The sequence below is a fragment of the Balaenoptera borealis genome, assembly GCF_965194805.1.
Source record: "Balaenoptera borealis genome assembly, chromosome: 2".
Classification (NCBI taxonomy): domain Eukaryota; kingdom Metazoa; phylum Chordata; class Mammalia; order Artiodactyla; family Balaenopteridae; genus Balaenoptera; species Balaenoptera borealis.
Genome location: NC_138867.1, coordinates 176,726,029 through 176,748,233, shown reverse-complemented (window position 1 = coordinate 176,748,233; position 22,205 = coordinate 176,726,029). Strand labels below are relative to the sequence as shown.

The 22,205-nt window shown below is 54.8% G+C and overlaps 2 protein-coding genes across 17 annotated transcripts; both read left to right on the top strand.

Annotated features, from left to right (window-relative positions):
• Nucleotides 1-4,121: 4,121 nt before the first annotated feature.
• Nucleotides 4,122-16,428, top strand: GIPC1 (GIPC PDZ domain containing family member 1). 16 transcript variants are annotated; one of them, XM_082380087.1, is made up of 10 exons: nucleotides 4,122-4,255; nucleotides 6,004-6,058; nucleotides 7,687-7,741; nucleotides 9,216-9,303; nucleotides 12,667-12,987; nucleotides 13,745-13,930; nucleotides 14,027-14,207; nucleotides 14,956-15,068; nucleotides 15,393-15,474; nucleotides 15,611-16,428. In XM_082380087.1, the coding sequence occupies exons 5-10, from the start codon at nucleotides 12,700-12,702 to the stop codon at nucleotides 15,760-15,762; spliced, it is 1,002 nt and encodes a 333-aa protein (XP_082236213.1). In that variant the 5' UTR covers nucleotides 4,122-4,255; nucleotides 6,004-6,058; nucleotides 7,687-7,741; nucleotides 9,216-9,303; nucleotides 12,667-12,699; the 3' UTR covers nucleotides 15,763-16,428. The 16 variants fall into 16 exon arrangements, with proteins under 16 accessions (XP_082236213.1, XP_082236209.1, XP_082236218.1 ...); XM_082380089.1 differs by lacking the exon at nucleotides 4,122-4,255 and adding an exon at nucleotides 5,280-5,452 and having other exon boundaries at nucleotides 12,610-12,987; XM_082380079.1 differs by lacking the exon at nucleotides 4,122-4,255 and adding an exon at nucleotides 5,283-5,452.
• A 2,302-nt stretch (nucleotides 16,429-18,730) lies between these two features.
• PTGER1 (prostaglandin E receptor 1) lies at nucleotides 18,731-22,148 on the top strand. Its single transcript, XM_082380078.1, has 3 exons — nucleotides 18,731-18,801; nucleotides 19,787-20,766; nucleotides 21,359-22,148. Exons 2-3 carry the CDS (start codon nucleotides 19,807-19,809, stop codon nucleotides 21,620-21,622), a joined length of 1,224 nt encoding a protein of 407 aa, XP_082236204.1. The 5' UTR covers nucleotides 18,731-18,801; nucleotides 19,787-19,806; the 3' UTR covers nucleotides 21,623-22,148.
• The last annotated feature ends 57 nt before the right edge of the window (nucleotides 22,149-22,205 follow it).

Below are 22,205 nucleotides of genomic sequence, written 5' to 3'. Positions count from 1 at the left end.
ATTTACAGAAGAGGAGAACCTGAAGGCCATCATGCAAATAAGATGCTCAAAGTGATCAGAAATCAGAGGAATTGTAAAATAAAGCAATGGTGATGTCACTTGACAGTGAGTCAGAGTGGCAAGAATTAGAAGTTGGGTAATGCCAACGGCTGGTGGAGATGTGGGGACATGGGACCCTCCTGCAAAGCCAGTGGATGTGATGGGGCTACTTAGTCCGGAAGGCCACATAGCAAAACTGAGTATGCCCAGAGACCCGGTATCTCTGCATCCATTACTCTCCCCTGGGGAGATTCTCATCAGGTCCCTAAGGGGGCGTGTCCAAGGCTGTTCACTGTGGTGTGGGGAGATGGAGGCTGCTTGGTTTCCACCCTTGGGGGACAGAGGAGTAAGATGTGAGGGATGCACCCCGTGAGACACCAAGCAGAAGTTAGTAGAAGAAAAGAGATTCAAGAGGTTAGCAATACAGATGGATCTTCAAGGCAGAATGCAGAACAAACAAACAAGCAGTACAGTACTGAGTGGGTGAAAAAAGTAAAAAACCAATTATAATAGAACACCCATATAAAACAATGCACATTTTCAAGGAAAGACACAAGCAAGGGGGCCTATTAAACCTACTGGAGGGTTGCCGCTGGGGATGGGAGGGGAATAGGGGTATTTTTTTCAAGTGTTTATTTTAAAAATTTCAAAGCTATAGAAAACTTACAAGAATAGTAAAATGAGAGACTTCCCTGGTGGTCCAGTGGGTAAGACTCTGAGCTCCCAATGCAGGGGGCCAGGGTTCGATCCCTGGTGAGGGAACTAGATCCCCACATGCATGCCACAACTAAGAAGTCCTCACACCACAAGTAAAGATTCCCACAGGCTGCAGTGAAGATCCCACATGCTGCAACTAAGACCAGGTGCAACCAAAATAAATAAATAAAATTAAAAAAAAAAAAGAGAATAGTAAAATGAATACCCATATACCACTCTCCTGGATTCAGTGGCAGTTGTTACTATTTTGCCATATTTGCTTTCTCTATCTCCCTATATGTTAATAGGAATGTATACCATCTTATAATATTGTATATAAAATGTTGTATATATATATATATAATTTTTTTCTGAAACATGTGACAGTTGCAGGCATCATGAATTTAACACTAAATAATTCAGTATGTCCTAAGAATAAGAACATTCTCTTGTCTAACCACAGTACAACAATCACACTCAGGAAATTTAACATGGATATGATATTATCTATTGGGTTGGCCAAAAATTTCGTTCGGTTTTTTCCGTAAGATGGCTCTAAGTGGCACTTAGTTGTCTTTAACTTCATTCGAAATAATTTTTTCAGATTGTATTGTGACAGCTGTCACATCAGCGTGCATTAAAAAAAAAAATCAAAATTGGTGAATTTTTGTGTAGTAGCCATTTTAATCTTGAAGATGGAAGGAAAAAAAGCAACATTTTCGGCATATTATGCTCTATTATTTCAAGAAAGGTAAAAACGCAACTGAAACGCAAAACAAAGATTTGCGCTGTGTATGGAGAAGATTCTGTGACTGATCGAATGTGTCAAAAGTGGTTTGCGAAGTTCTGTGCAAGAGATTTCTTGCTGGATGTTGCTTCACGGTTGGGTAGACCAGTTGAAGTTGACAGAGGTCAAATCGAGACATTAATTGAGAGCAATCAAAGTTATACCAGATAGCAGGCATACTCAAAATATTCAAATCAAGCACTGAAAATCATTTGCACCAGCTTGATGTTTGGGTTCCATGTAAGTTAAGCGAAAAAAACCTTCTTGACCCTATTTCTGCATGTGATTCTCCACTGAAAAGTAACAAAAACATTCCACTTTTAAAACAAATTGTGACGGGCAATGAAAAGTGGATACTGTACAATAACGTGGAACGGAAGAGATCATTGGGCAAGCGAAATGAACCACCACCAACCACACCAAAGGCTGGTCTTCATCCAAAGAAGGTGACGTTGTGTATATGGTGGGATTGGAAGGGAGTCCTCTATTATGAGCTCCTTCCAGAAAACCAAATGATTAATTCCAACAAGTACCGTTCCCAAGTAGACCAACTGAAAGCAGCACTCGACAAAAAGCGTCCGGAATTAGTCAAAGGAAACACATAATCTTCCATCAGGATAATGCAAGACTGCATGTTTCTTTGATGACCAGGCAAAAACTGTTACACCTTGGCTGGGAAGTTCTGATTCATCCGCTGTATTCACCAGACATTGCACCTTCAGATTTCCATTTATTTCGGTCTTTACAAAATTCTTTTAATGAGAAAATTTCCATTCCCCGTAAGACTGTAAAAGGCACCTGTAACAGTTCTTTGCTCAAAAAGATAAAAAGTTTTGGGAAGATGGAATTATGAAGTTGCCTGAAAAATGGCAGAAGGTAGTGGAACAAAACTGTGAATACACTGTTCAATAAAGTTCTTTGTGAAAATGAAAAATGTGTCTTTATTTTTAACTTAAAAGCCGAAGGAACTTTTTGGCCAACCCAATATTGTCCAGTTAACATTCAAATATCCTAGGTTGTCCCTAGAATATCCTTCATTGCTGATTTACCTTTTTTTTGAAATTTTTATCAAGGACCCAATCAAGGATCAAACATTGATTTTGGTTGTCTTCTCTCTCTCTCTCACTTTATTTTTTTTTTAATATTTATTTATTTGGTTGCATTGGGTCTTAGTGCAGCACGTGGGATCTTCGGTGCAGCATGAAGAATCTTTCACTGCGGCACACAGGCTTCTCTCTCTAGTTGTGGCACGCGGGCTCTAGAGCACATCGGCTCAGTAGTTGCGGCGCTCAGGCTTAGGTGTCCCACGGCACGTGGGATCTTAATTCCCCAACCAGGGATCGAACCCACGTCCCCTGCATTGGAAGGCAGATTCTTAACCACTGGACCACCAGTGAAGTCCCTGTCTTTTCTCTTTTGTCTCCTTCAATCTAGAACTGTTTCCCAGTCATTCATTTCTTTAATTAATGGATTGGTTTTGCCTTTCATGACATAGATCTGTTTGAAGAGTCCAGACCATTTTGTTTTTGTTTGTGTTTTTGTTTTTTAAAGAATGTCCCTCCATCAGGATGTGTCTGGGTTTTTCCTAGTTATTAGATTCAGGTTAAACACTATGGGAAGGACCAAGTTCTTTGAAAGTGATGTTGTGCCCTTCTCAGTAATACATCACAGCAGGGAACACAGTGAGGACAGCCTGTTCCAGCAGTGGTGAAGTTTTTTGATCACTTGGTTGAGGTGGTGACTGCCAGCTTTCTCCGCTGTGCCTTTTCCAAGGTACCTTTTTGCCATTGAAATTAACAAGTAATCTGTGGGCTGGTTCTTTGAGACTGAATATCCGCTTCCCCATTGACAAAGCACAGCCTGAATCAATCATTCATCTTGTGGCTGCACAATGGTGCTTTTCTAACTCAAACTTTCCTTCTGTATGTATTCGCTGGCATTCCAGAACTCTCTCCCTCCATCCCCCAAAAGGGACAGAGGTAGCACTAAAATCTGAGCTCCTCACCAGCTGAGGCTTCCAGCCTCTTGAGCTATAAAATCAAGTAGGAAGGAGGCGTCCGGTGTTGCTCTGTGCCCGTGGGCAACCCCTCCCCCCTCCCTGGGCACTTCCTCATCAGTCAACAGGTGGATTCAGGTGGATTCTGCTCAGGACTCTGCTGTCCCCATGTCCCACATACTGTCCTCTCCAGGTGTGTAGGAGGCAGCTCAGACGCCAGGCACAAGCAGGGCAGTGGACACAGTCCCACAGAGGGCACTAGCCTAGCCAGAGGCAACCGATCACTCAATGGGGGTGGCAGAGGTCAGCAGAACAGGAAGAGAAGGACAATAGCTGTGCCTGTTGCCACAGCAGTTTCAGTATTTGCCAGCTGGGTGGGGCCGGCCGGGCAGCCCTCAGCAACTAAGCCCAGGGCCCACTCTCCCCTCTCATTTTGTCCCTCTGCAAGCCCTAGCGAGGCCTGGAAAACGCAGCAGCTCACCCAGGGAACTGCAAAGACCCAATCGTTCATTGAGGTTTGAACAGTTAGAGGTCTCCAAGAACTACAATTCCCAGAACACACAGCGAACTCCTGGTCCGGCCCCAGCTGTCTGAGTGGCTGGCTTGTTCCTAGAACAAGGAAATCTCACCTGTCCTAGGAACTGAGTCTCCCCGCCTGGGTAAGGTGTGTTTGGGTCTTTGTTTCTTGGACCTGCTCCTGCCGGAGAAATCCCGGTTTCAAGCCAAACCTGGAGATGGTGAGATTACCTAGTTCTTTCATTCACACATGTGTACTGAGACCCTGCTCTGTGCCAGTCTCGGAAGTGGAACGGGAGGAGAGAGGTTGCGGGGAGCGGGAACAGAGATGTAGTAGACAGACTCATGAAAGTCAGCTCCCTGAGGGCAGAGGCTGGGGTTGGCTGGGTACCCTTTGTAATCTAGCACTTAGTATGTGCTCAATAAATATTCGCTGGTCAGCCAGCAAGAGAACAGGCCATCTTGCCCTTGTTTTCCGTTCCATTGCACCCGAAAGGTGCTTTGCTAGCTGCTTTGCTAGTTCCTACGATATTGTACTCTCCTAAAGTGTGCTGTATCTCTCTGTCCGACCTCCAAGCCTTTAAACGCCCTGTTCCCTTTACCAGGAGCACATTCATTCAGCTTATTCGTCTATGTGTCTGTAGAGATAGGACAGAGCCTGGCACGGAGCAGGGGCACATTAAATATTTGATGAGCGAATGAATGAATGAATGCCCTTGTCCATTGTCCATCCAGGACGCAGGGACACTCGGGACCCTCCCTATTCATCTCAGTCCCCCGCCCGCCCAGAATGAATGCATCTTTTTACCCGCCCCGAGGACGGCCGGGCTGGGGCATGTGCAGGCCAGGCAGAGGACTGGATTGGGGGCTGCCCTTGGCCCCCTCCAGGGTCTCCTAAAGGGTCCGCTTTTCTGGACTTCGGGAGTTTGCATTCTCTCCCCGAAACTCAGCCTCGGTCAGCTGACTCCCACGACCAGCCCCCCGCCCTCTTACCACCCAGGGCACCCCACACGGACACTCAGCCAACAGCACGTGGTCAAGGGGCCCCAGCTTCCCATTGGCCGCTGGCCTCCTTCCTTCCCCGAGATTGGCCCGGCCCCAGCCGCAGCTCCCCCCTCCGCAGCCTTGCGGTGGTACAGCCCGCCGCGGCTTAGGAGGGGCGGGAAGGTCCAACGCCCCGCGGCGCGGGGGAGGTGTCGCGAAGAGCAGGGATCCCTCTGGAATGTTTCCTTCGGGTCCCCCGGGGCGGGGCGGCGCGGCGTGGAGCGGATTGGCCGCGAGCGCCGGGCGGCCGCTCCTGATTGACCGGACGCGGGCCCTGGCCCCGCCCCCCTGGTCGTGGCTGAGGGAGAGGCCCTGGCCTGAGTTTGCCGAGGGCCGAACCCGGCGCACACTGGGAGGCAGCGGCGGCGCCGCAGGTGAGTGTCACCCGCGGGCGGGGCGCATCGCGGCCGCTTGGGGGATCCCGGCGCGGACGCGCGGGATCGCGGACCCGCGGGGATCTGGCCGATTCTGCGGTATGGGGCGGCCCCATGGACGCGGCTGGACGTCTAGGCTGAGCGGGGGGATGCCCGAGGCCCCTTCCCAGAGGGCCGCGTGCCTTCCCGCTGGGGGCAGGGGTAAACGCCTCCCGCCATCGGGATGGGGTCTCCAGCCGCACCCCAGCTCCCCGCTGCCGGGATGGGGTCTCCAGCCGCACCCCAGCCCCCTGCACCTCTGGACGGTTCCCATCCCGGCGGGGACAGGCGCAGGATCGGTATTTCTGAACCCTGCCCGGGCAGTTCCCCGAAGCTGGCCCAGTCCCAATCCTCCAGGGCCTAGGGGGACCTTGGGAGGACCGAGGTTCCGAAGATAATAATGAAAAAAATCACCCCGGCTAGCATTTATTGAACACTTCCGTATCAGGTATTTACCACATATTTATCGTTGATTCTCAATACCTCATGGAAGGTGCTGTTACTTATTTCAGAGCTGAAGCAGCAGACCCAGAGAGGTGGAGTGACTTGCCCAAGGTCCCACAGCGAGTAAGTGGCAGATCTGGGACTCAAACCCATGCCTCGGAGTCCAGAACTGGAGTCTCCACCACTATATGAGAAGCCCGGTGGCTCCAAAGCTCAGGTGTTTCTGACCAGCTCCTTCCACTCCACTCCCTCCAGCCAGACACGCCGTCTGGGGCACACCTGCTGGTCTTTGCTTTCACCAGCTGCTCAAACAGGAAGCTGTCCCCATGGCCCTTGTCCTCTGAGCTGGAAAGGCAAGGCCAGAATACCTGGGTCCTGAGAAGAGAGTGACATCTGCGGGAGAGATAGGCAGGGGTCCAACACCACTGGGGTTCTGTGCTTCTTGGGCCCCCCTGGTAAGCCTGGGCCCAGGACGGTAGGCGTTCTCCCTGGAAACACCCGGGAGCCGGTTTTTCAAGACTGATTCAGAGGCCCTCCCGCCCTCCTCTCTCAAGCAATACCCTGCTGAAAAGGGGAGCCTGGGTGTGGTGTCTCCCCCCCAGCTTTTGTGAGCTCCCAGGAACCCCCTTCCCCACTTCTTGCTCCGCTCACTGCAACTCTGTGTGGCTGTGAGCTTGTTGAGTTTCAGGCCCTTCCCAGGGAAGAGAGGGTGGGGATGCTGGGATTGCAGCCAACCTGCTCGATGCCCGGGGCTGAAACTCCTTTTCTCCGTACCTGTGTTGAGGTTTGAGGGGAGACTGGGAATGTGGTGGGGAGGTGGCAGTTAGCAGGTCTACAGTGGGCATGTTCTGAGGATAGGGGAACTCAGAGAGTAGTCAGAATGAGGGCATAAGACACATTCATTCATTCTACACATATTTATTAGGCACCAACTATGTGTCAGGTACTGTTCTTGGCACAGAGGATACAATAGTGAACACAACAAAAATCCCTGCTCTTGGGGAGCTGCCATTCTAATGGGGGGAAACAGGCAACAAACAAGTTAACAAGTAAATAAAGAAAATACTTGCAGAGGGTGATAAATGTTATGAATAAAATATGAGGGAGTGGCATGGTAGAATCTGTGGGCAAAGGGGGAATCTCAGAGGAGGTAACTTTGGAGCCGAGGTCTGAATGACAAAAAGAAGCCAGCCTTGTAAAGATCAGGCAGGGCTCACAGCCAGGGCAAAGGCTCTGAGGCTGGACCAATCTTGGCATGGTGTGCCTGGGGCAGGAGAGGACCCAAAGCGGTGATTCTGCAGGGGTCTGGGGGTCACATTAAGGAGTTTAGAGCTTTTCCTCCATCAGGTGGGAAACCGTTGTAAGATTTGAGGCTGGGGAGTGACGCGATCTGGTTTATGTTTTAAAATAGAGACATGAAGTTAAATAACAACCTAAGACTGGAAGACAAGAGTTCTGCCAGGGCAACATGTAATTAAGTTCGTGGGCCTGAGTAGTTTGGACCACAGGGCCGGTTCCAACAGGCTGGGGCAAGCTGGGGAGGCTTCCTGGATGAGGTGGCCTGAAGTAGGCCTTGGCAGGCAGAGAGGACTGGGATGTTCCTGGGCAGGGCAAGGGAAGAAGCAATAATGACAATAATAATAACAACTTCCTTAGATTGATGTCAGGCAAAGTGATAATTGAGTTACTTGCATAATCTCTTTGGATTGCCATAAGCACTCTGAGAGACAGGAATTCTGCCCGTTTTTCAGATGAGGAAACTGAGGCCCCATCAAGTGAAGTGACTTCCCCACAGCCACACAGCTGGTAAGTAACAGGGGTGGGAGTTGAACCCACACCACTGTGCCTCTTCTGGCCTGGAAAGCAAATTCATTAATCACCCACTTTCCTCACCACCATTATTACCCTCTCCTGGGTGAGGACACGAAGCCAGCCTGAACCAGGGCATCAAGTGTAGGCAGAGTAAGGATGTTGGGAATTGGTAATCAGGATGTAGTGACCCTGGGAAAAGGAGGGAGTTTGAATCTTGGCAACTGACTGAAAGATGATACAGATGGAAATAGTAGTAATTGTCACCAGCATTTATGGAACTCCTATTGTGTGCCAGGAACTGTTCCAAGCACATGTATGATTTCCTTGGAACTCAGAGAGGTTAAGACACTTGCCCAAGGTCACACAGCTAGTAAGTGGCGAATCCAGGTTTCAGATTTATGTTCTTAGCATTCTGCTAAGATGTATGGGGGGTGGTTGGAGGGGACCCAGGTGAGGTGCTGATGTGGGGGAGTTTTTTTGGGTGTTTTTGTTTTTGTTTTGGTAGTATCATTGAGTGTAGTAAAATAACTTGACAGAGCAGTACTGGTTTATTCATTCAGAATTTATTTTATTTCTAGTATCTAGAACATATAGATTGCATTGCAATTAAAAACAGATTCAGTCCCTGATCGGAGAACTAAGATTCCACAAGCCATGCGGCGTGGCAAAACAAAACAAAACAAAACAAAACAAAAAATGCAGTTTTTAAAAATGGGCAAAGACTTAAACAGGCAGTTCACAAAAGGGCAAATCCAAATGGCTAATAAATGTATTAAAAGTCATTTAGCATCGTTGATTAGGAGGGGAGTGAAAAACAAAACGGCAATATCTTCGTTGCTAAATGAAGCACTTATTCTGTCCAGAATTATGCTGGGAAGCAAGGGATAAGGGACCACAGAGGTAGGACTTGTACTTTTGCCAGGGAGACAAGACCCTACTGAGGGCAGGTGGTACAGCCTGTGCTTCTCTGGCTCCCCAGAGCTGCAGAGAAGCTGGGCACAGAGACTGGTGGGCTGGTGAATATTAGGATCATTCGTTTATCCATTCATTCATTCCACAAATATTTATTAAGCAGCTGCTATATGCCAAGCACTGTTCTCTGCACTAAGAAAAGAGGAATGAATAAGACAGGCAAAACAGACAATGAACAAGCTAAATGAATGAAATATGTTTTCCACCTGAAAGAGGTGAGAGAGTGAGTTGTGAGGATACCAGAGGGCACAGCCAGTGCAAAGGCCCTGAGGCTGAACTTCGCCTAGTGTGTTGAAGGAACAGGGAGGAGGCCCATGTGGCTGGAGGGAATGAGCTAGGGGGAAAGTGGGAGGAGATGAGAGCACACAGGTAATGTGGGCAGATCATTTGGAGCCTGTGGGCCAAGGGGAGGACATTGACTTTTACTCCAAGTGAGGCAGGAGCCCTGGGAGGGGTTGGAGCAGAGGACAGATGTGATATGAGTTATGTTTTACAGTATCACTCTGGCTGCTGGATTGACAAGAGACTGTTGGGGGCAAGGGCGGAAGCTGGGAGACACAGAGAAGGCAACTGCACTGATCTAGGTGAGTGCTGATGGGGCTGGACCAGTGATATTAGAGGAGGTGTTGGAGAACAGATGAATGAATGAATGAATGAGGAGAGGAGGTGTTGGAGAACAGATGAATGAATGAATAACTGAATGAGGATGGTGCAGCCCAGGGGCTCAACTGAATCCAGGATGGCCCCCTGGAAGAGGAGCAGAAAGTCCCCTTTACACAGAAAAATGTAATTTGGCATAATTTGATCCTCACCACAACCAGGCGGATGGAACGTCCCCATTTGCAGACCAGGCATCTGAGGCCCAGAGAGATTGAGTCACTTAGGGGACAGCGTCACAGTGATGAACTTGGGCTTGGGAATCAGACCTGAGGGTGCAGCCAGCTTCTGTGACTTTGGACATGTGACTTAAAAATTAAATCTGGGACTTCCCTGGTGGTGCGGTGGTTGGGAGTCCGCCTGCCAACGCAGGGGACATGGGTTCGGGCCCTGGTCCGGGAGGATCCCGCATGCCGCGGAGCAACTGGGCCCGTGTGCCACGGCTGCTGAGCCTGCGCTCTAGAGCCTGCAAGCCACAACTACTGAAGCCCGTGCGCCTAGAGCCCGTGCTCCTCAACAAGAGAAACCACCACAATGAGAAGCCCGCGCACCACAACGAAGAGTAGTCCCCGCTCGCCGCAACTAGAGAAAGCCCGCACGCAGCAACGAAGACCAAACGCAGCCAAAAATTAAAAATATAAATAAATTAATTAATTAAAAAAAAAATTAAATCTGAACTCTTTCCCAGCCTACAAGGCCCCCCCCCCACAGTCACCTCTTTTACCTGCCATCTTCGTGTTCTCCCATTGCTCACTTCACTCCAATCAACCACACTGGTCTCCAGCTGATCTGTGAGTCTGCTCAGAACCCCCCCCTGACTGCCACCTCACTCAGACCAAAAGCCCAAGTTCTCCCTCTGGCCTACAGGGCCCTGCACAGTCTGCCTGTTACTTCTCTGCCCTCACCTTTTCCTGTTGTCCCCCTTACTCGGATCCAACCACATATGCCTCCTTGCTGTTCCTCAAACATGCCAATCACATCCCCACCTCAGGGCCTTTGCACTGGCTGTTCTCTCTGCCCGAATGTTCTTGCCTCGTATCCTCCTATGGATATTTCTTCCTATCTTTCAAGTCTCAGATTCAGCCTCACCTTCTCAGGGAGGCCCTCCCTGACCTTGTCTGTAGAACTTGTCTTGTTTTATTGTCTTCATAGCATTCTTAGAAATTATATTAGATATTTACACGTTTGCTTGCTCACTGTATATCTTCTCCTCTGGACTATGCTTCTGGACAGCATGGACAGAGCCCCAGCTAGCTGGCCTTTTGCAGCACCTTAGGCATGAATTAGAAAAATGCAACCCTTCCTCCCATCAGACACCTCACCAGACCAGGGTCTGGTGCTTTTGCACAGTGAACAACCAGTGTAACTGCTCATGGTGGCCCTAGTCAGGGACCTTGTTGCTTGTCTTTTTTTTTTTCTTTTTTGTAATAATAGAAGTTGTTTGAATATTGCCAGCATACATTTTGTGCAGTGGTTCAATAATGAGCTTGAGTTATTCACAGAGATTTTTTCTCACCTTCATAGGTACATTTTGTAGCACACTTTTATGAAATTATTAATTATAGCTTTGAATTATAATTTTTTAAATTAATTGATTTATTTATTTTTGGCTGTGTTGGGTCTTCGTTGCTGCACGTGGGCTTTCTCTAGTTGTGGCGAGCAGGGCCTACTCTTCATTACAGTGTGCAGGCTTCTCATTGTGGTGGCTTCTCTTTTTGTGGAGCACAGGCTCTAGGCGCGCGGGCTTCAGTAGTTGTAGCTCATGGGCTCTAGAGCACAGGCTCAGTAGTTGCGGCGCATGGGCTTAGCTGCTCCACGGGATGTGGGATCTTCCCAGCCCAGGACTCGAATCCATGTCCCCTGCATTGGCAGGCAGATTCTTAACCAATGTGCCACCAGGGAAGTCTGAATTGTAATTAATTAAAGATTTTTTTTTTGGCTGTGCCATGCAGCTTGCAGGATCTTAGTTCCCCAACCAGGGATTAAACCCAGGCCCGGCAGTGAAAGGGCTGAGTCCTAACCACTGGATTGCCAGGGAATTCCCTAATTAAAGCTTTTTAAAACACATACACACACGTGTATGTATCTCCTTAAACACATACACATATTATGTATATACACATACGTATGTATGTGTATTTGTAAACTCTCAGGATTTATCCATATAGGGTTGTTTTCTTCATCCATTAACCATTCCTCAGAGGCTCCTTATTTACTCTGGGTAAGGAAATGTGGAACCTTGCTTGTCTTATTGAAGGCAATATCCATATTGGTGCATGGAATATAGTAAGTGCCCAAAACATTTGTTTGAAGGGTGGGAGGGAGAAAGACAGAAAGAGAGAGTAGAGGGAGAGTAAAGAAGAAAGTGTGTCAGTCAGGACAGGTTTTGCTGCAATAACAAACATCTCCAAAATCTTAGTGGCCAAACTCAACAAAGGTTTATTTTTTGTTCCTGCTACGTGTCCATTGCAGCTCAGTGGGGGGTTCCATTCATTGTCATCACTCAGAGCCTGGCCTGATGGGGCCACCACGACATCAAATGAGGCTGGTCACCCTACCAGGAGAAAGGGACTTCTGGAGGCTCTTGCTCCAGTAATTAAATGCTTCAGCCCAGAAATGTCATGTGTCACTCCCTCTCACAACTCACTGGCCAGTACTGGTCACATGCCTGTCCAGTCACAAGGAGGCCAGTAAGTGCCATCTGCCTACATGCTTTGAAGGGGGGAGTCAGAAATTTTTACCACACAGCATTAATGACTGTGACCAGTAGAAAAAAAAAGAGAAAATGTAGGCTGTGAGTTTCCATTTTCTCATCTGTTAAATGGGCATAATCACATATTATGGTATATCACATAATCACATCGTGGGGGTGATAATATAGTCCCCATGATGTGGTGTGAGGGTTAAGATACAGAGCAGTTAGCATGGGGTTATGATAGATATTAGCTGATATTATTACTTCTGTGCAAGTGTCTAAGTGCTGGGACCGGATTTTTTTTTTTTTTTTTTAGGTGAAACAAGTAAAGTGTTTATTAGGAAAAAGAGTACGTGTAAATAGGCACACACGGGCGGACTCAGAGAGAGTCGTGCCTTCGTGGTAGTTTGAATCGTTTATATGGGGCATTTCTTCTGGGTTTCCTTTGGCCAATCATCTTGCTTTGCCTGGCTCTGAGCTGGGACCGGATTTCGAACTGAGGCCAGTCTGTTCTCTAAATATTTCATTGGACCTGTAGGGGCGAGGTGGCCCGAGGCCACTGCCCAGGCCCTGAGCCCCTTTTCCTGTCCTGCAGATCTCCTGGGCGTGCCCCCTCTTCTCGCTGCTCATGCCGCTGGGACTGGGGCGGCGGAAAAAGGCGCCGCCTCTGGTGGAAAATGAGGAGGCGGAGCCAGGCCGTGGTGGGCTGGGCGTGGGGGAGCCGGGGCCCCTGGGCGGAGGTGGGGCAGGGGCCCCCCAAATGGGCTTGCCCCCCCCTCCCCCTGCCCTGCGGCCCCGCCTTGTGTTCCACACCCAGCTGGCCCATGGCAGTCCCACTGGCCGCATCGAGGGCTTCACCAACGTCAAGGAGCTGTACGGCAAGATTGCTGAGGCCTTCCGGCTGCCAGCTGCTGAGGTACCCACTGGGGAGCCGGGCACCGGGGTCCCTGATGGTGAGCTAGAGAGAGGCCTGAGCGTGCATCCTGTTTGTGAGCTGTGGCTCGGGTGGTGAAGCTGCAGATACTGAGGCCTTACCCCAGTGAATTATGGGGAACTGGAGGCCAGGGCTGGATGCTGAATTTCATCAGGCATTGGGAGGCCTGCACCCTATTGGCTTGTGGCAAACTGGAGGCCACAGGTGGAGGCGGCATTCCCATCAGGCATTGAGAGGCCTGTGCCGCAGGGGACTGTGGGGGCGGGTGGCCACAGCTGGATGCTACATTCCCATCATACATTGAGAGGTTTGCAGCCCAGCGGATTGTGGGGACTGGAGGTCAGATGCAACATTCACTTCTCCATGATTCACTGGGAGGTCCCACCCCAAGGACTTTGGGGGCCAAAGGAAGGGAAGCAAGGAAGGTGACAGTGGGACTGAGCAGGGAGTAGATGCAGGGGTCTCAGTAGGCAGGATGGGTATCTGTGCCCCTTCATTCATTCCACAAGCATTTTCTGAGCACCCACTGTGTGCCAGGCTCTGTACCCCGGAAACAGCAGGGAGTTTTTGCTAGGACAGAAACCCAGCCCTAGTGGGGCCCTGCCCTGACTCTGGGGGTGGTCAGGCACTGTGATGGGGACCCCCAGGCCTTTCCCAACTCTTCTCGCTTCCCCCTCAGGTGGTGATTAGCAAAGGGCACAGGAAGGAGGTGAGGGTTGAATATCTCCCACCCCTGTAGGTGATGTTCTGCACCCTCAACACCCACAAAGTGGACATGGACAAGCTCCTGGGGGGCCAGATCGGGCTGGAGGACTTCATCTTCGCCCACGTCAAGGGGCAGCGCAAGGAAGTGGAGGTGTTCAAGTCGGAGGAGGCGTTGGGGCTCACCATCACAGACAACGGGGCTGGCTATGCCTTCATCAAGGTGCCTGGGGGTGGGGCACCCAGAGTCCTGAGGGTAAGGCCTACCCATAGGACCCAACAGCAGAGCCACAGGGGCTGACAGCTCCTTTGCCCACAGCGCATTAAGGAGGGCAGCGTGATTGACCGCATCCGGCTCATCAGCGTGGGTGACATGATCGAGGCCATCAACGGACAGAGCCTGCTGGGCTGCCGGCACTACGAGGTGGCGCGGCTGCTCAAGGAGCTGCCCCGAGGCCGCACCTTCACGCTGAAGCTCACAGAGCCCCGAAAGGCCTTTGGTGAGGGGCTGCCTCCTGCCGCCTGGATGGTCCCCCTCACTTGGGCCCTGGCTGCAGTGCCAAGGGCCACCAACAGGTGGTGCCCAAGCCCAGCGGGTCACAGTGGAAAGGGGGTGGGGGCAGCTCCACCCTGCCCTGGGGAGGGGCTGCTGGCTCTCCGCCCAGCCTGGGAGGAGGATGGAGGCAAGGAGGAAGCTGCCCCCACACCCAGCTTCCAGGAGCCATTAGCCCAGCCAAGCGCCCCCAACCCTGGCCAGTTCCCCACCCCCCAAGAAGCCAGGCTTGGCTGCCCGGTGCCAACCGCCCCACTTTTTTGTCTGGCTTCATTAACTCTCAGGAATGGGCCCAAGGCCCCTGGGGTGGGGGTGGGGGACTCAGACACACTTCCCCAGGCAGATAGGGCTGGTCTGTGGCCCAGCAGCTATACCCCCTTGGCCTTGGGGAAAGCAGCTGGGGACCCAGGACCCACCCCGTTCCTGTCCCTCAGGCCCTGGGAACAGAAGTGGCCCCCTCCAGTCTCCCCTCCAGCCTTTTCCATTCCTAGCCCCTGGCTGCACCTCCTACACCCATGCCAAGCCTGAGTCAGGAGTCCTGCCCTCCTGGGGTCACCTCAGCCTCCAATTCCTCCAAAGCCTACAGAAGCTTGGAGAAGGTGGAGGGTTGTCTGAGGCCGGGATGCCTGGGTTCCTGCACAGAACATGCTGGAATTGGGCTTCTCCAGCCCTCACCCCTTCCCTGTCTCCCACAGACATGATCAGTGTGCGTTCAGGGGGTGGCCGCCCAGGCTCCGGTCCCCAGCTGGGCACTGGCCGAGGGACCCTCCGGCTCCGATCCCGGGGTCCTGCCACAGTAGAGGACCTGGTGAGTGTTCCAGCCGGGCCCCAGTCCCCCTTCCCTGTGAAATTCATAGGCAGCAGCATCACCTCTTAGTTGAGGGGCTCTGGGCACTGGATGCAAACCCACCTCTGCCACCTCCCAGCTCTGGGACCTTTCTTGGGCAAGTGGACCTCAGTTTCCTAATCTGTAAAATGGGGATAATGATACTGACACTTTCACGGTTGTCACGAGGATGAACTGTGGGTTTCTATACCGAAAGTGGTAAAAATTGTACACGTCACTTAGTAGGTACAATTACAATTATATTCACATTATTATGATGTTGTTGTCCCTCTTCCCGCCCCCCAGCCTTCAGCCTTTGAGGAGAAGGCCATTGAGAAGGTGGATGACCTGCTGGAGAGTTACATGGGCATCAGGGATACAGAGCTGGGTGAGTGGGGGGCACCTGGATCTGGGGATGGGTGGGAGTTTGGGGGAAGGAGCTTCTAGGTCCTGGGGGGCTGGGTCCTCCCTGAGCACCTCTGTCATCTGTGCCTCCATTCTGCCGCACCCCCCCACCCCCGCAGCGGCCACCATGGTAGAGCTTGGAAAGGACAAAAGGAACCCAGACGAGCTGGCTGAGGCCCTGGATGAACGGCTTGGTGACTTCGCCTTCCCGGATGAGTTTGTCTTTGACGTCTGGGGAGCCATTGGGGACGCCAAGGTTGGCCGCTACTAGGCCTCCCGCTGGACCTTGAGATGACTTGGGCCAGGCCTGGTGGGAGCCTCTGGGGTGGAGACACCACGGGCTGGACCCCGGTGTCCAGCTCGGGCCCAGCTCAGTAGCCCGAAGATGATGCGGAGCGGAAGTGGGGCCCGACCTCTGCCCCCCTCCAATCGGTACCACCCCCTCAACAGTTCCCAGCCTGGCTGGGGTCCCCAGCCCCCCACCCCAGCCCCGCCCTGTTCCCCACCTACCTCAGCCGGGTCAGGCGCGGGGAGGGACCAGCCAGATTGGGCGGCCACCCCCGCCCCCAGTACTTTCCGCCTCAGCTGCCAAACTGGTCCCTCTATCTCCCTGGGGCCTTGGGTTCTGTTTGGGGGTCGTGACTTCCCTAGTTTCCTGACGCAGGGCATGCAGAAGGGGGGTGTCCCCCCCTCAGCAAATGCAATAATACCCTCCCCCTGCGTCGCCTCTGTCGCCCCAGAGGAGCCCCCAGTGTGGAGTCTCTTACCTCTGCATTTGAAACACAAGTCTGCTGTGAAGCCCCCAGATGCCCTCCCTCTCCTGCCCTGCCCTGTGTCTCCCTCAGCTCAGCCCCGGACAGAAGGGGCAGGAGGGATGATGGCGGTGGGCTTTCGTATCTGAATTTGCTGTCTGGAAGATAAAGAATCTGCTGTTGGACCTGTGTGGTGGCTTTGGGGTGGGAGAGGAGGGTGGGCTGGGGCTGGGAAAGAATGCAGCAGCTGAAATCCATCCTCTTCGGGCTCCAAATTGAATTAGGAGCTGGCCCCAGCCGCCCGCCCCCTCCCACCCGTTCCGCCTGAGGAAGCTCTTGGCTGCAAGCCACCAGGCTTCCAGGCAAGGCCGGAGCTTCTCGGCCTGCTGAGGGTGCAAATCTTGCTCCCTCTCGAACAAGGCTCTTGCCACCCCTGGCCTGATGCGAACGGTAGGCAGAGGCTGTGGGTCCTTGCCTGCTCCAACCCAGGGCCATGGAGAGCCCCAGGGCCAGGAGGCATGGAGAAAGAAAGATGGGATGGGCTTAAGATGGAGTCTCAGGCCTGCCCCGCTGAGTGCTGATGGAGAGGAACCCCACCCCGAGGCTGGGGGGGAGGAGTCATGATGCACCCCGACCTCAGCTGACGCTGGACATGTGGGGTCTGCCAGCGTCCATGGAGCGCCATACTTTGTGCCGGATGTGCTTGTTTTGACAACCCATTTCATCCTTAAGGATTGAGGCGGGGATCAGGGAAGGGCGGGGGGTGGCGTCCAGGCCAGACCTGGAGGGAAGAGCGAGGATTGAAGTGGGGGGAACCAGGCCACAGGTCCCCGCAGGAATGTTTGGGGGCAAGTTGAGAGGGGAGGTCTAAGCCCGGCCGGTCCCCATTTTCCACATGCAGGCAATGGGCCCTGGGAGGGGGCAGTGGGGAGGACCAGCTGGACGGGGGCGGGGACGGGTTACTCTGGGCGTCGCTGGGCACCTGTGGGCACTTTGTGTGTCTGAGCTAATATACAGCTCCGGTTGTGAAGGGCTGGGGCTGTGTGAGTCTGGGTGTTGAGCAGGTAGGACTGTGTCTCTCAAGAGTGTTGGTGGTTTGTGGCTGTGTTGAGGGAACAGGCTGTGATGACTGTCTTCGCGTTCCAGGGTGTTTGTGGATGTCACTGGCAGGGCTTCTGTGTGGAGTGTGGCCGTGTGACAGCATGTGTGTCTCTGGGTGTTGCTGTTGCTAGGGTGGGGGGTGACCGGCTAGATCTCGGGGTGTCCAGGGGGTGCCACTCCTTGTGTCTTGGGTGTATGTGGTGTGTACCTGTGGGGCCTGTCTTGGACTGTTAGGGGGCGTCTCTGGGTGATACTGGGGTGTGGCTGGGGGCTGTGTCAGTGGTAACAGTTGTGTGCACCGCTCAAGGGCTGAGTGAGACTACATTTGCCAGCACTAAGGGGTGTGATGTTCTCTTTCACAGGGAGCTGTATTTCAGGGTGTTAGCATCCGTAACTATGGGTCCATCTCTGGTGCTAGAGGTGAGACTGTCTCAGTGTGACGATGGCTGACCCCAAGGCCCCGAGGAACGTGACTGCTGCTGAGCTGGGAACAGGCCAAGACGGTGGGGGGGGTCTCAGGGTGTTAAGGGATATGACTGTGTATCTTCGAGTGTGTGACCGTGCGTGTGCCCCTCAGGGATGTGATCCTACTTCTCAGGGCAGGAGGTGAGGATGCAGCTGTGTGCCCACAGGTGTGGCTGTCTGTGGCTTGGGACGTGTGTGTGCTCATCACATCCTAAAGCAGGATCTAGGAGACAGTCCACTGGTCACCGATCTTCCTGGTTCCCCTGCCCCCCTTCAGCCTCCTCCCTCTTCCCCCCCCCCCAAGAGTTTGACTCGCTGCAGCCCTGGCCTAGGCTTTAAGCCCCTGTGTAAATAATGGGCGGATCTCCCGGTCAGGCTGGGCGTGACCCAAGCTGGTCCACCCAGGGCACTACCCACTGCCACCCACCCAACATCCATGAAGGCCCTGGCAGGGCAAGGGGGTGCTGCTGTCCCCACGCAGGGCTAGCCCTCCAACCTTGCAGCCCCGGTGGGGGTAGTAGCACCCCTAAGCCGCCCCAGCCTGCCCTGGGCGACACTCAAACGTTTTCCAGTGTTTAGATTTTATCCGCTTTATTAATGAGGCAGGCGAGAGGCCCACGCCTGGGAGGGAATGGGGCTGCTCAGGCCCCACCAGGGGGAGCGGGTCATGGGGGCCAGGCCAACTTCCCAGAGCCCCCCCTACTCATGAGGGGAGCTGGGGCCTGGAGCGGCCCATGACCATTGCCAGGAGTACAAAAAGGGGGTCTCTGTCACCCCAGGTCCCCTGGAGGCGTGCGCTGGGTGGAACGGCCCCTGGAGGCTGGAGCGGGCAGCGGGAGGAGGCAGGGAGCGAAGAGCCACCCGGGGAGGGAGGGAGGGAGGGAGGGAGGGAGCGGCCTGTCGGAGAGCTCGGGCGCAGCAGGCTAGGGCGCAGCAGGGCAGCAGGGACCAAGCGGCAGGAGATGGGGACCCTGCGTCCCAGGCAGCTCCGGGTAAGAAGGCTGGGGCAGGAGGATCTCCAGTGGGGGAGGAAGGCATGAAAGGATGGGGCCCTGGCTCCCCCAGCCTGTCCTTCCTGTGTTCCTTGACTCTCAGCCCATCTGTCTGTCCCTGTTGATCTTACTGTCTGTCCAGCCTCCCTTCCCATAAGACCTAGCGGGCAGTTCTGACCTCTCAGCCCTCACCAGGGGCTATCAAGGAATGGGTGGTGACGGGTTAGCCTTGAGGCCTCTGGGGCAGGGACATGGAGCTGGCAGGAGCGGAACTGTGGGCATCCAGGGTGAGGCAGCAGTGGGCAGAGGTAGGGCCTGGGCAAGAGGCAGCGATGGGGCTCAGAGATGGGAGTGTGGGGGACAAGGATGGGGCTCTGGGGACAGGGACAGGGCTGTGTGGACAGAGATGTGGCCAAGGGGACAGAGATGGGTTTATGGGAACAGGGATGGAGCTGTGGGGACAGGGATGTGGCCCTGGGGAAAGAGGCAGTGGTGGGGAGAGAGGTGGCAGAGGTGGGGCTGTGAGCATCTAGGATGGGACTGGAGTAAAGGTGACATAGTGATGGTCAAAGATGGGGCAGTGGGGTCAGATGGTGCCCCGGGATCAGAAATGGGTCAGTGGGTATCAGATGGGGCCGGGGGCCAGGAATTGGCTGTGGTGTCAAAATGGGAGGTGGGTGTCAGAAGTGGGTGGGTTAAGGCCCAGAGGTGGGGTCAGAGACAGGTGGGGCTGAAGCCAGGTGACCCTGGTGGACAGGGCAATGAGGGCAGACTGAGGCCTGGAGCAAGAGATGGGCTGGGAAAAGGAAGAGGAGGAGGAGTGGATCAGGAATGGGGCAGCCAGAGTCATTTGGAGTTGCCATGGACAGAGGGTCCATAGAAGAACTCCATGGGGTCAAATGGGTCCTGATGATCTGCGATGGGACCACCAGCTGGTCCCAGGCCAATGGTGGAACCTCACCTACCCCTCCTCTCCTCTCCCCAGCCCCACCCCCCGCACCTGACATGAGCCCTTGCGGGCCCCTCAACCTGAGCCTGGCGGGCGAGGCGACTACGTGTACAGCACCCGGGGCCTCCAACGCGTCGGCCGGACCGCTGTCGGACCTGGCGGGCGCGTCGCCCGCGCTGCCCATCTTCTCCATGACGCTGGGCGCCGTGTCCAACGTGCTGGCGCTGGCACTGCTGGCGCAGGCCGCGGGCCGTCTGCGGCGCCGCCGCTCGGCAGCCACCTTCCTGCTGTTCGTCGCCAGCCTGCTGGCCACCGACCTGGCGGGCCACGTGATCCCGGGTGCGCTGGTGCTGCGCCTGTACGCGGCGGGGCGCTCGCCGGCCGGCGGCGCCTGCCACTTCCTGGGCGGATGCATGGTCTTCTTCGGCCTGTGCCCGCTGTTGCTGGGCTGCGGCATGGCCGTGGAGCGCTGCGTGGGCGTCACGCGGCCGCTGCTGCACGCAGCCGGCGTCTCGGTGGCCCGCGCGCGGCTGGCGCTGGCCGCGCTGGTCGCCGTGGCCTTGGCCGTGGCGCTGCTGCCATTGGCGCGCGTGGGCCGCTACGAGCTGCAGTACCCGGGTACGTGGTGCTTCATCGGTCTGGGTCCGGCGGGAGGCTGGCGCCAGTCGTTGCTCGCCGGCCTTTTCGCCGGCCTCGGCTTGGCCTCGCTGCTCGTCGCGCTCGTGTGCAACACGCTCAGCGGCCTGGCCCTGCTGCGCGCCCGCTGGCGCCGCCGCTCTCGACGGCACTTCCCGGCTGGAGGCCCCGACAGCCGCCGTCACTGGGGAGGGAGCGGACCCCGCCAGGCCTCCGCCTCGTCCGCCTCGTCCGCCTCGTCCGTCGCTTCGGCCTCCGCCGCCCCCGGCGGCTCCCTGGGCCGTGGCTCAGCGCGGCGAGCCCGTGCCCACGACGTGGAGATGGTGGGCCAGCTCGTAGGCATCATGGTGGTGTCGTGCATCTGCTGGAGCCCCCTGCTGGTGAGGGGCGCACATGCCTCTCCAGCCCTGCTCCTTCCCACGCCCTCCGTGACCTCTCCCACCCTTTTCCATCCTGGGATACCTGGGTCCTCTCTCCCTGACCCAGCCAGGGCACTGCCTCCTCGAGGCCCCACCTGCCAGAGTCCACCCTTTGCCCTCTCCTTCTGACGTCCCACTCCTCCTCCCAGTCCCCTTATCTTACTCCTTCCTGGGGTCTTTGTAGTTCACCCGACCCAGGCATGGTTCCCCTCCAACCCCACCCAACTAAGTGCTTTCATTCCCTAGCTTCCTTCCACCATCACCACCCCTTTTCTCTTCTCCCCTGTCCTTTGGGATACCTGGGACTTCTTTCTTGCCCAAGCACACACCCACTGCAGGCCTTTGCTTCTGCCACGCTCTCTAAGGCTCCCACTTCTTCTCCCCTCTCTCCACAGCTCCTTCCCAATTAGATTCCCATTTACCCTCCCCGTGACGTTCCGTCCATCCTCACAGCCTCCTTACCTTCCAGACACTCTCCCATCCATCTCAGCCCTACCCTTCGCCGGTGCCCTTTTCTTACACCACCCACCGCTCACACTGTCTTCTCCCACAGGTGTTGGTGGTGCTGGCCATCGCGGGCTGGGGCTCCAGCTCCCTGCAGCGGCCGCTGTTTTTGGCCGTGCGCCTCGCCTCGTGGAACCAGATTCTGGACCCCTGGGTGTACATCTTGCTGCGCCGGGCTGTGCTTCACCAACTGCTTCGCCTCCTGCCTTCAAGGGCAGGTGCCAAGGGCAGCCCCACGGGGCTGGGCCTAATGAGCGCTTGGGAGGCCAACTCGCTGCGCAGCTCCCAGCACAGCGGCCTCAGTCACTTCTAGGGGCGCCCGGCGGCTAAGCCAGACCACCCGGGGCCGGCCTCTGGTCCGCAGCTCGGAGACTTCGGGGACTAAAACCTTTTTTGCGGACAAGCCCAGGGCGGTGCGTCCCGTCGTGGCTGCAGCACCTTCGCGGCCGCGCGGGGGCCGCAGAGGTGCTGTGTACCCCTCCGGGGTGTGCAGTTCCGGGACTAGTCACGCGGGGGCGCAGAGACGCAGAGCCGGAGGAGCATGCGCACAACGCCATGGCCGCAGTCTTGGGGCGGTGGCTCGGCTAGGAGCAGAGTGGGAGGGTTGGGGGGCGCTTTTCGCCCCTGCTGCCGTCATGAGTGACTCCCGCAACCATTCGCTCATTGTGGCCCTGAGCTCCCCCACACAACCCCAAGTCCCTACCCCCCAAACTACGCCCCATCACTGGCCTCTACCCCCGGAAGTCCCTCAACACAGCTCCAAGCCCCCTCCCATGGCAGCCTGCCCATGCTCCCCACCATAATAACAGCCCCGAGTCTCCACCATCCCTTGGCCCCCTTCAAATGATCCCCCACCATAATCCAGGGCCTCTCCCCGTCACTCCCTACGCCGCCGG